The following is a 12768-nucleotide window of genomic DNA, read 5'->3' on the forward strand; positions in this document are numbered from 1 at the left end:
CACAGGGCGGTTGTTTCTATGGAAGTAGGATCTGCTTAATCTTCCATATCTTCTAAGATCACCCCTGTTTTTTTAGTTGGGTTCGTGTTGCTCAGTTTTTACTTTTGTGTGTCATCCTAGAAATGCTGTTACATGAAATACATTTACTTTGAAATATGGAAAGGATAAAAAAATGTATATGTTAAGTATAGCTTATCTTTAAAAATAAATGTGAAAATGATAACAAAAACTTCATCCAAGACACATTATAGATACTTCTAAATAAGCCTTGAATTTATCTTTTCTAAAGCCTGATTTTAGTACCGAGTCCAGCATGTTTATCTCGGATTTCCCCTATAGAAAATTCTTGTAAAATGTTAACCTTACACTTTTTTTCAGTTTTTATACCTCTCAAAGCAGCTGAATTAATCTGTTCTGCTCTTCGGGTCTTCTTTGGTGACATAACATATGAATGTTATAGTATGCTATGAAATAGATTTTATCGACTAGACTCGATATAGAAGGAAACTCAAAAAAGAGGATTCAATTGTCCATTATCTCTCTTCTTTTAGACGGGTTATAATAAAATTTAGTTCATTTTAGTCTTTTTTTTTTATATTATCAAATGGTAAACCAAGGAATGGTAGTATGTTCACCTAGACTATTCATACTTGGATTAAATACTCGTGCTTAGGGCTTTCAGAATATTAGCATGAAGTCAAGTAAAGATAGCAATGTCTGTTCGTGTGAAATTTGGATGAGAACCATGACTGCTGCACGTAGGAATTCATGGTTGATTGAAAAACTATTGCAAAAAATATTTGTCATTCGTATTTATAATTGGTCCAAAATTGTTTATATCTAAAAAAGATTGGACATTTCAACATATATCTTCGTTTGATTTTCACATCATTGCATTTAAAAGTAAATCAGCTTTTTAGGAACAAAATTATTTGTTAGTGAACCAGCATCTTTCAAAATAGAACTTGATCAGTATTTCATTACATTAGATGATTTTTTTTTCAAAATAAGCAATTTTAACAAAAACATAAAATCAGAAAAATACAGAACACCGAGGAAAATTCGAAACGGAAAGTCCCTAATCAAATAGCAAAATCAAAAACTCAAATACATCAAACGAATGGATAACAACTATCGCATTCCTGACTTGGTACAGGCATTTTCCTATGTAGAAAATGGTGGATTAGACCTGGTTTTAAAGCTAGCTAAACCACTCACTTGTATGACAGTTGCTTAAAATTCCATTATATTGACAACGATGTGTGAACAAAACAAACAACAAAAAAACACAATAGGTAAAAATGTCAAAAATTGAGGTACAGCAATCAACATTGCGTTATAATCTAAATCACAATGATAACAAACACAAAAAGGCATATAGACAAAGCACATTCGCAAAAATGAGAGACAAGAATACAAAAATTTACCATAGCACAATATTAACACAACGACGGGATGTATAAGTACAGAGCCACGTCATATGTAATAAAGAAACACACAAAGGCATATAGACAAAACACATTAGCAAAAATGAGAGACAAGAATACAAAATTTTACCATAGCACCATATCACAATGACAGGATGTATATGTACACAGCCACGTCATATGTAATAAAGAAACACAAAAAAGGCATATAGACAAAGCACTTTGATAAAGCAAAAATTGACCGCAGCACAATAGCACAATGACGGGATGTATAAGTACGGAACCACCGGAAAGTTAAAACAAGTATTGATGAACATTATCCGTCCATGACAAAGGAAAGCCAAATAGTATGTTATATATTATAATTAGAAAACAAATATCATTAATAACTACTAATTCTTTTATTTGGTCTGTTGAAAATAAATCATATATTGATTTTTCTTCCAAAGTAGAATTGAGAATGCGAAAACCACTTATTTCAAAAATAATTTCACTGTAAAATTAAAACAAAATCCTTATATTATGTTGATCATAACAGGGCATGAATTTGAAAACATAACTTTGTCCCCACCCCTTCCGATCAAAATACTTCATCCATTCCAAATTTTATACACACACATTTATATTTTCATCTGTAGTTATCAATTTAACTAACATAGTCGGCGTTCTACCTGTTGCCTTTTGTCACAGTTATTTTTCTCTGTACCTGCATTTATAAACCTTCGTAAACATGTAAATAATACCATATCATCACAAACATTACATTACACAAGTTAGCAACTTATAATGGCGGATGCACAGGATGTTCCACTAAAAGTACATAACGAAAGGTAACATTTATTGTTTAATACTTATATAATTATAATTCTTACGAAGGGCTTTATGCTGTTCATCTATACAATAAGAAAAGTTTAAGCTTTTAAAGCTGTTCATTCTATCGTTTGCAGATGATGCATATTATGTATATGCATTGTAAGAAAGGTGTTGTGAGTGTTGGTTTTTTTTTAACAGTTATTGTATTTGTTACGGTTGACATTGGTTTAAAGTGGATTAAGACAATAATGGTTGACTGAGATAGAGAAATATAGTAACTCCTTAGTTTTCGTTCGACCTACAGTAGAACCCTTACCAAAGTAGGTTGCGAAATGCAAAAATCATAGCCACGACCGATCGGAATAGTAATATGAAAATCGATACCTTGTGTAAATAGAGTGTTGCGCTATCTGGAAGCTTCAACTCTTTCAGTAAATATTCGAGGGGTCTTAAAGGAACATGTTGCAAGGCTTAAATCATATCTCTGTCCAATGTTTACTCACTTTCCAGTGGCAGTCTAAATTTACTGCTCTCTTTTCCCTGTCGACCACTATTGAAAAACCTACCTATTGTTTTATTTGTTAATTTATCCTCGTCTTGAATATGCATCAAATTTTTGCCACCGGACGGTAAGCAAACCAAAGTCAATCAATAAAGTGGATTAATACTGCATATACACGATGAAACATACTTTTGAATACAGTTTTACCAGTGTTTTCATGTAGCTTCACGAAAAACCATAAAAAGAAAATATATTTGTAAAACTATTTGACAGATTATCTAAACAAATGTTTCTTATAATCGCAGCTGTCGCCTACAACGGTTTAACGATCTACGATTTGCAGTAAAGTGTCCATGGAAGTAGACGGCAAACAACAACCAATCAATATTGGTGGTCTTGTTATGTTGACAATAGTAATTAATTAGTCATTAATTCATTCAAACATAAACATGTTAAAGATTGGTGAATCAGACTGAATAAGTCATGCTACCAAAACTCAAAAGACATTATGTTATCTGCTGATACAGGCGCTGCTGATACAGGTGCTGCTGATCCTCCTGAACACACGAGTGCACCTGGGTTTTGGGTTTGGTTTGTGTTTTTTTCTTCATAATTTTTCAGTATAGTACTTTAGAGACTTTCGTTCATCATTATTATTTTAGCCATGTGTTTTTGTACACCCGCTTAGTATCGTGACTCCTATGTACTGCCAAGAAACGTTTGTACGTCAAAATATGCTCGACGTTTATGTCGTTGGTATTAAACAGCTGTCAGAAACTCTCACACCTAATTTATAATTTGTTTTTTCCAGGTTTTTTCAGGTTTGTTCTTGTTTATTTTTCAGCGTTATCGATTCCGATTTGGTGATTTATCCGTTTACTCGACTAGGAGAGGAAACATTTCTTTCGAGTCCCCTCATCACGGAACATGGTATAGAAAAGTATTTAGAAACTGTTCGGACACTCAAAACAAAAGACACAGATATACTATTGTGTACAACTATGAAATCAGGTTTTTATTTCTGCCAATTCTTATGATAAATGATGTGCAGCACGTACGACCAAAATGAAATATCAAAGTTGATGGTTCGTGTTGTTTTTAGTTTTCTATATTGTGTTTATAAACTAATATGATCTGATTGCAAGTCTTGATTTTAAGTCGGTTGATTTCGACTTACAAATTTAAATACATCACTTCGGTATCTTGAGACTTTCTTTAATATAATTTGGCAATCTTAATGATATTAAGGGTGAAAGTTATTGAAAAAAGTCTCACATTTATTCTAGGAAGTCCAAGCTTGAACTTTTTGTGCCATTGTACTTATTTGTCCAACAATTATTAAGACTATATATGAATCAATTTCGTCTGCTGTTTTATAAATATCAAATTTAAGTTTTGTTTTAAATCTTTGATCAAGCGAACACATATAAAGAGTTCAAGAAATATTTTTTTACAGGTACACACTGGTGCCACGAGATATTGTCCATGCTACTCTCTCAGTCTGTAGAATATAATACAAAAGGTTCTTTACATCACATGTTTTTGGAATTAGTTTCATTCTTCTTTGATAAGTTAGATGAAGTAGATGACCCTAGATTATTCACAACACATTTGCCTTTACATCACCTACCAACTCATCATGTGAAAAATGGATACAAAATTATATATCTGAATCGTAATCCGAAAGATAGATGGGCTTCTAATTACACATTTCTTCATGGAAAGCTTGGAATTCCTGATTGGACATGGAATGAATTCTTTGATAATATGATCCTTAAAGGTACACATACCATACTTGTAGTATTTAATTCATCATCACAATAATGGAGAATGATGGAATTGCAGCATTTTACTTGAAGTCACGGATATTTTAAATAAGGATGTTGTGATGTGTCAGCACGGAGTGTCAAGTGCCTTTGATCACTCTGCACGCTGTAGAAAAATCAGAAGATGTGGTATGATTGCCATTAAGACAACTTCCCGCCTGAGTTCAAATGACGAAGATAAACTATCACAGGTGACCTTACGGTATTCAACAATGCGAAAAAGTCATACCGTATAGTCAACTATAAAAGGCCCCAACATGAAAAATGTGAAACAATTCAAACGTGAAAAATCAACAACTTAATTTATACTTTATCTACAAAAAATCACAATTCATTCAGTTACACATTCAAATGTTTTTTTGTCAATTAATAATTTTAAATTGTATATTCTGAATTAATTTCTTTTCAGACGACTTACAAGGAGGTTGGTTCAACTATACAAGGGAATTTGAAAAGGCGGCACAAACTAAAACAGCAAATATACTACCAGTTAAATATGAAGATTTGAAATTTGTAAGTGTGCAAACAACCATATTTACATCCTTTTATGAATAAAACTGGAAAAGTCCTAAGAATTCGATTTACCAACATTCAGTTAGCCATACACTGTCTACTTACAGATGCCTAAATTGACATTTTTTTCTCCTAAAATCTTAGAATCGTTTGCAGTAGGATGATATTTTCTAAACTTCAATACAATTACAATAAGAAGCATTCAGTTCTGTTATAGAAATAAATAGTTGCTATTATTACATCAAATAACACCCACGCATGGACTTAACAAAAGCATAGATATATCTCCTCGGAGTCACCATTGGGCCTCCAAGCTCATTTATCATTTAAGTTTGTAAATGAGGGGCGAAAGATACCAGAGGGACATTCAAACACATAGATCGAAAATAAACTGACAACGCCATGGCTAAAAAAGAAAAAAACAAACAGACAAAAACTAGCACACAAGACACAACATAGAAAACTAAAGACTAAGCAACCCGAACCCCACCAAAAACTGGTGGTGATCTAAGGTGCTCCGGAAGGAAAAGAAGATCCTGCTCCACATGTGGCACCCGGCGTGTTGCTCATGTTATTACAAACCCAGTAAGTAGTCTAATTCGGTAGGTCACATTCGTGAAAAGGGAACGTGATTGTAGTTACGACATAAGGAACATATCCGATATCATCTGTGAAATATTCCATAACGGTCAACCAACTCGTGATGGCGTCCGTGAAATTTACGAAGGGATGATTCAAGTTTACCATTTGGAACTTTCGGTTTAATAGCTTCCTTGAAAGCAGCAACCCCTTGTAAATCACTGGTATTCGTAAACCAATCTACACAAAAAAATGTATAAAATATAACGGACTTCATCAAACTGTCGTTTGTGATCGCTTCTCTTTGTCGCATACACAAACAAATGTAAATAATGAATGGTTTGACACTAGTCATTTTTGGGGCCCTTGGTACCATGCTGTTCGGTATTAGGCAAGCCTTCGTGTTGTAGGCCGTACTTATATGGTTTACTTTTATTAATTGTGACTGGGATGGAGAGTTGTCTCATTGGCACACATATCGCATAAATTTTATATATGAAGTATACTTTTCCTTGTTTTAAGGATGTTCGCTCCTCTTTGTTTTTTAATTCTTGCAGATATTCGGAATCCACGGTTTTATCAATGTAGTGCCATTAAAATATTGCTCAAAATGCCCACAATTTTTTTTTTACATACATGTATACTTTTAAAAGCCAAATTTGAAAATCTGATGAAATCCTTGTTATTTTTGATAGCTTTTGAAAGAAAACGGTGCCAATGTTAAATATATGAAGGTAAAGAGAGAATCACTTCCTGTCAATTTTTCGATGGCATATATCTCGAAAACAAGCACACGGACCCTGCAATGTTTTTTGCTTTTTTAGATCTTGTATTCATATACTTCCAATTTAGATCAGTTTTTTGAAAAGCTTGTTATTTTGAAATAGAGTATCAAAAATCCTCATTAGAAACTCATATTACCTTAAGCTATTTTTTCTATTTTCTCTTCGGATAGAAAATATTTAGTAAACCATAAGTATTTTGATGTAGATGTGTTGTGTCCGTGTATATAATCATATGTTGAACATTTTAATCTGTACACTATTCCTTGTTTTTTTTAAACAAGTACGTACTATCTTTAAAAAAATTCAGATGTGAGCATTTCAAACAAACCATGAAGGCTTATCGATTACTTTTTTTTTTAATTTTTCAAATTTGTCAACTCTTTGACGTCTTTAGCCTCACCATTTTGAAGTTGAATATTTGCGCTTTTCTCTAAAGAATAAGATTATATACTGGTACTCAATTGAAGGTAAATATGTATTAAGATTTTTATACACATGACTCTCTTTGAATTGATATATTCTCTTACATGCATCTTTTGCCCGTTTTCTATTATAGAAATATATTCGTTATCCTCGGTTTTGCCTCCTGGTTTTGGATTTTCTCGCTGTGTTGAAGGCCCATAGGTGGCCCTCGGCTGTTTTCTGCTCTTTGGTCGGGTTGTTGTCTCTTTGACACATTCCCCATTTCTATTCTCAATTTTACCTGTTACATTGCAAGTGGTATTACTTTTACAATATAAACCATCACTTCTAGAAAATGATACTCTTATCAAAATGTCTTCATCTCTCTGTTTCAGCATCCGTTCTCAACGATTAAAAAAATGGCCGAGTTTATAAATGTCTCGCACAATGACGATTTCATTAAAGAGATGATAAAGAAGTGCAGTTTTGATAATATCAAAAAGCACAAGTATGATTCCACAAGAATAATTGATCCCAAACATGAATCGACATTATTCCGAAAAGGTAATATTATACCAATAGATAAAGTGACTTCTTATATGTCAAATGGTTATTTGTTTTGGGTTACTATTCTTGTGATTTGTAATAAAACTCTGTTCCTTAAAGATATAAAACATTGAAAATTTGGCGGGAAATGATTCTTTCTAGATTTTTAAAGAATTTTTTGTCTTTCAAAAACCATGAAAAAAAAACCCCAGATTTTATAAAAAAAAATTTAAAATGGCTTTTAAACTATATGTTTTAAAAAATGAAAAAAGTAGTAGGGTTTAGCAGGCAAATTCATCTTAAAGGCACCTCATGGATAAAACCAGAGGATTTTAAATATATGACAGAAACTCATGTTTTACCTTTTTCTTGATATAATAATCTCCAATAACCAAGTCATTTAAAGCAATGCCCGATCATGTTAAAATTAGTTATAGTTGGTAATATAATGTTTACTTTTATCGTATAAGGTGTCATAGGCGACTGGAAGAACTGGTTTACTGTAGCACAAAATGAAAAGTTTGATGAAATATACAGAGAGGAAATGAAGAACTGTGATGTTGACTTTATCTATGAACAATGATCATGAAATTGATTATCATTTTTTGCTGTTTATTTTACCGTATTGTTGCCGAAACTGGATGGTTTGCAAGTATTATCACAGACATAATCAGAAAATGTATTTGTAACAACTGTCAATATCATAAGTATAGATCCACTGTATCATTGGTCAGTATACAAAACGGTCCAAGGGTTTGTTTGGACATAAAATATAGCTGTCACTGGATTTTCTCCTTTTCCGGAAATAATACCATTCTGTTGTTAATTTGGAAGTCAGTTTAGTTCTGTGGGATGTATAAATTCGTAAATACAAAGTCATATACGTCTATAAATAATAACAAAACGTATGCGTTTAAAAAAATTAAGCCATAATTAACTTCGCCTTAAGCTAGTTTTAGTAAGTGTGATTTTGGAATTGGATATAACCCTTAATTTACCAAACAAACAGAGAAATTACATAAACAGATTTAAGGGATGATTGCTGTAGGAAGTACTCTTAATTTATTTCTTGTTTGCTTCAATAATCGAGACTTTTCATTATTGTCTGCCTTTATTTCAAGTTTTGTCAAGTTCGAAATGCATTCAAGAAAATAGTAAGTCTTTTTTGTTTTGATATGTGAAACTTTAACAACATGATAATTTCTATGGTGTTTGTTTCTTTGCTATACTTATCTAATACATATAACATGCATGTGGATTATAATTAACTGACAAAAAGTTTTACAAATCTAAAGGTGGTCACCAGAAGTAGTGAACAAGATACTGTCCAACTGCTAACCTGCATCTCTCAGTGTTACTGTAGAGTTCGAAATTCGCTTTCTTTAATTATTTTGTTAGAATTTAGTCATGACTTGTCCTTTTTTTCCAATCCTGTCCTCTTTTTCACGATTATAACATCATTGAATGGATCTTGTCATCGAATTTTACCTGTCATGAGCAAAACAGTGGCAGCCACTTCGGCAGCAGGATCTGCTTACTCTTCGTTAGCATATGCGATCCCCCGTTTCTGAGTGGGGTTCGTGTTGCTCAGTCTTTACATTTCAATGTCTCCTTGGACATTTTGTTACATAAAGTACATGTGTTTGAAATATGGAACAACGCCTATGTTATTTAAATGAATGTGTTACCTGTGTAAATGACTACAACGATTTCATCCCAGACTCATTACAGATACTTCCTTCTAAAAGAGCTATTGAAAATTATCTTTTTTTTAAACCTAGTTGTAATACCGGCATATTTATCTCGGATTTCCTGTAAAATAAAGTGTTTGCAATTATCCCTTTTTGTTCAGTTTCCTTACACTCTTAAGCAATTTAAGTAATCTTTTCTGCTATTCAGGCATTCTTTAGTGTTCTTTGACAATAACATATTCCATCCTATGGCATGAATGTTATAATATGCAATGAAAACTGATGTGATGTAGCTGTACCTAACGACCCATACAGGAGGATTAAATAATGCGGTTCTGTTTGAAGTGTAAGCATTTTATCTAAATTGCTTATAAAGTCTTTAGTTATATATTTCTATCAAATGGTAAACTAAAGAATGGTAGTATAATCACCTAGACTTTTCTAGATTTGATGAAGACTTCTGTTTTGATAATCAGACCGTATGAACATGCAGCCAAAGTAAAAGAATCAATGTCTTGTCCGATTAAATATGCTGAGTACCATGATTGCTGCACGTGAAGGAATTCTTTGATGTTAATTAAGAAAATATTTTAAAAAAATTGTCATTCGGAAATATGTTGTTTCTCCTCTTTAGTCCAGGTCACTGGGTTAATAGTTGGTAAGGGATCACACATATCTATCGGATGGTCTATTTCATGCAAAGTGTTAATACTACTGGTCGACGACCAGTTACCATCAGTTACCAGTTACCGTCGATTGCATTTTTTCCGCGAAACGTCGTGGTCAATCCGATGACGTCATCGTGTTTTTTTAACGGACAAGCATCAAGAAGTTGTTGACAAAATTTAGTTCAGTAAGTATCAGTTTTTGGTTGTTTATTTGTTAAAAAAACAATTTTTTTATAACCCCCGCATCTCATGTTCAGACGGGGGAATCCTCTGTAGCAAAAATAAATAGAAACTTACCTAAAAAAGGTTTGTTTACATATTTTCTAGAACCCTGTTCATCATTTGGAAATCATTTTAGCCATTCATTTCACGATTTTGAATACTAATATATTTTATAAGAATTGTCATCTGTCTCAGATTCACACTGGGCGCCATTTTGGCCGATTTTCACCTGGGATGCAAAAATGGTGACAACCCACTTGATATCATAATGCTAATGGAAGTATTATTTCGTATATTTGTACCCATAATATAGCATTGAAAACATTAGAGATATACCTGGTATATTCTATATTCTACACATTTCATTCATTGCATAACATGATTTGAAACACCATTACGAATTCCCTTCCAGAAAAGAGGTTTTAATAATAAAATATATTGACTTACATTTTGGAATTCACAAATTTTATTCCTATATCGATTATCCAGACTGCCTTTGCAGGTCGTACAACATAAAGCATGCACATTTGAGAATAAAAGCGTGCGTTTCCAGCATTGTTTACAAACTGCAACGCTTAAAGTCAAGGCCATTGTTATAATATTACGTCACATCTTTGTATTAGCAAGCAAGCACTTGTTACTTTTAAGGGGTATTTAAGGGATATTTATTACCAATGTACATGTACATGTACACGAAATCTGTTAAATTCGTTCACCTGTACATGGACGGAATTACCTAACGAACGACGTTGAAGGCCGGTAAAGCATTGCTTTTTACTTATCATAAAGAGTTTTAAGTCATACCATATTCTTTGTTTAGGTACTTCTAGGATCTTCTTGCTTAAACAGTATAACTTCTGTGTTACAAACATTACATTAATCATGAAAAATAAATCGGGAGGCTTCCAAGAGCTTTATCACTTAACTAGCAATACGTTGCAGTTTTCTATGAAACAGCAGACATTTTGTTTTCCTGTAGTCATTCTTTAATTTGGGGCTCTTTATAGCTTGCATTATGACGGCAGCCAAAGCTCCGTGTCAAAAGCCGTCCTTCGACCTTTAATGGTTTACTAGGTTTACAAATTGTGACTTTAAAAGAAAGTTGTCTTATTGGTACTCATGCTTAAATCTTCTTATATCCATCATGTCACAACCCCACACACAGGTCTACATTAAAAAAAAATTGAAGTACAAAGAAAAGCTATATCATCAAACAAATGGCCCAGATTACAGTACTTAAATTAATCAAGGGGACAAACATAGCGAATTATTTTAAAACACGAGAAAACAGACAACATTGTACACCACATTAAGTGCACATAGATACAAGAAGATGTGGCATGAGTGCAAATGATACAACTCTCCATTCAAGTCACAATTTGTAAAAGTAAACCATTACAGGCTACTAAACTTTAAGGCTTCCAAGAACAACCATCAACTAAACTCTATCTAACGAACACGTACACCATGCAATCATAACATATATACTAACAGCGAGATAGGTCTCCTCGCCTGCCAGCATACGTTTCAGCAGGACAGAAACATTTCTAATTCAAAGACTCGCTCGACCATGAACTAGAGGGCAGGGCCTCGAAATGGTCAACACACGGATATGTTTATACAGTATTGTATCTTTAAAGGCATCAATTAATTAAAAGTGGTTCCTGTCAACACAACTTAAACCGAAAACTGAACATTAAAAATTGGTACACAATTGATTCAGACAAATGGACAAATTACGTCATCGATGGGTGTCTGTTAACAATTCCGAACATGTTTATATAAATAAAATGTGCCATGATTGCCAACGAGAAAACTCGAAGTCAACGAACGATACAGAAATTAACAAATATGGGTCATCGTACGGCTTCATTTGTAGGTCTTATTGGGTTTCAAATCTTTGCTATTTACAATTTCTTTTCATCTATAATGGTTTTTGCAGAACACGCATACATCTCGCCTGTCATTGAAATTATTCTAGTAAAATGCGAAAAAAATACAAAACATAGGACATCACCTTTTAATAAATAAACCAGATACAGAGCAAAAATAATTTCAGTGTTAAAGTTAACAAGATCTGTCAATGCGAATATTGATATAAAAGACCCCGATTAGGGACATGGGCATCTATCTTTATGAAATGAGACGGGTCTATGAAATGAAAATATTATTCGCATCCAGATGAACTTGAAGATAAACTAATGAAATAGTTTTGTCAATAGAACACGAACGTGACCGTGGGCCAAGCGGACACGGAAATTAGATGTGCAATTTTTGTATACAACTGCAAACCACATATCTCAATTAACCATTTGATGCATCCTTTAAACGGACCCAAATAAAAAAACTCCAATGTAGATTGTAAATCTGCTCCCTTCTTCAGCTTTCGAGATAGACACCAATGATTCCTTTAAACGGACCCAAATAAAAAAAAATCCAATGTAGATTGTAAATTTGCTCCCTTCTTCAGCTCTCGAGATAGACACCAATGATTCCTTTAAACGGACCCAAATAAAAAAACTCCAATGTAGATTGTAAAATTGCTCCCTTCTTCAGCTTTCGAGATAGACACCAATGATTATTATTATTTTACTGGAATGCTAAATGTCTCATTTATGTTATTGGATTTCAGTCACACCAATATATTAAAACAACAAATCTTGTATGAAATACTGGTTTGTGGTAAATTTGGTAGTTAATGTATTACTTCTAAAGAAGTATGAATGAGCAGGTCTGTATGGAGGCGATGTCCAAACGCTAGATCTATTGCACACCCAATATAAGTTCACTGATC

At 33.1% G+C, this 12768-nt stretch overlaps 2 protein-coding genes across 5 annotated transcripts in view; one reads left to right on the top strand and one right to left on the bottom strand.

Annotated features, from left to right (window-relative positions):
* The window catches only part of LOC127706005 (sulfotransferase 1C2-like), a 151469-nt gene that overhangs the window by 50589 nt on the left and 88112 nt on the right, over window positions 1-12768 (bottom strand). The gene's annotated exons all lie outside the window — the stretch shown is intronic.
* Window positions 2174-12768, top strand: part of LOC127706007 (sulfotransferase 1C2-like) — a 180437-nt gene continuing 169842 nt past the window's right edge. Inside the window, exons 1-6 of one of the 4 annotated variants that reach the window (XM_052210403.1) lie at window positions 2174-2257; window positions 3587-3753; window positions 4199-4522; window positions 4978-5081; window positions 7243-7411; window positions 7864-8039. In XM_052210403.1, coding sequence (XP_052066363.1) covers window positions 2214-2257; window positions 3587-3753; window positions 4199-4522; window positions 4978-5081; window positions 7243-7411; window positions 7864-7976 — 921 coding nt within the window. In that variant the 5' untranslated portion in view covers window positions 2174-2213 and the 3' untranslated portion in view covers window positions 7977-8039. Of the gene's footprint in view, window positions 2258-3586; window positions 3754-4198; window positions 4523-4977; window positions 5082-7242; window positions 7412-7863; window positions 8040-12768 lie in introns of those variants that run through there. The other 3 variants (XM_052210402.1, XM_052210404.1, XM_052210406.1) reach the window with 3 other exon arrangements.

Source organism: Mytilus californianus, unplaced genomic scaffold, assembly GCF_021869535.1.
Source record: "Mytilus californianus isolate M0D057914Y unplaced genomic scaffold, xbMytCali1.0.p SCAF_6, whole genome shotgun sequence".
NCBI lineage: Eukaryota > Metazoa > Mollusca > Bivalvia > Mytilida > Mytilidae > Mytilus > Mytilus californianus.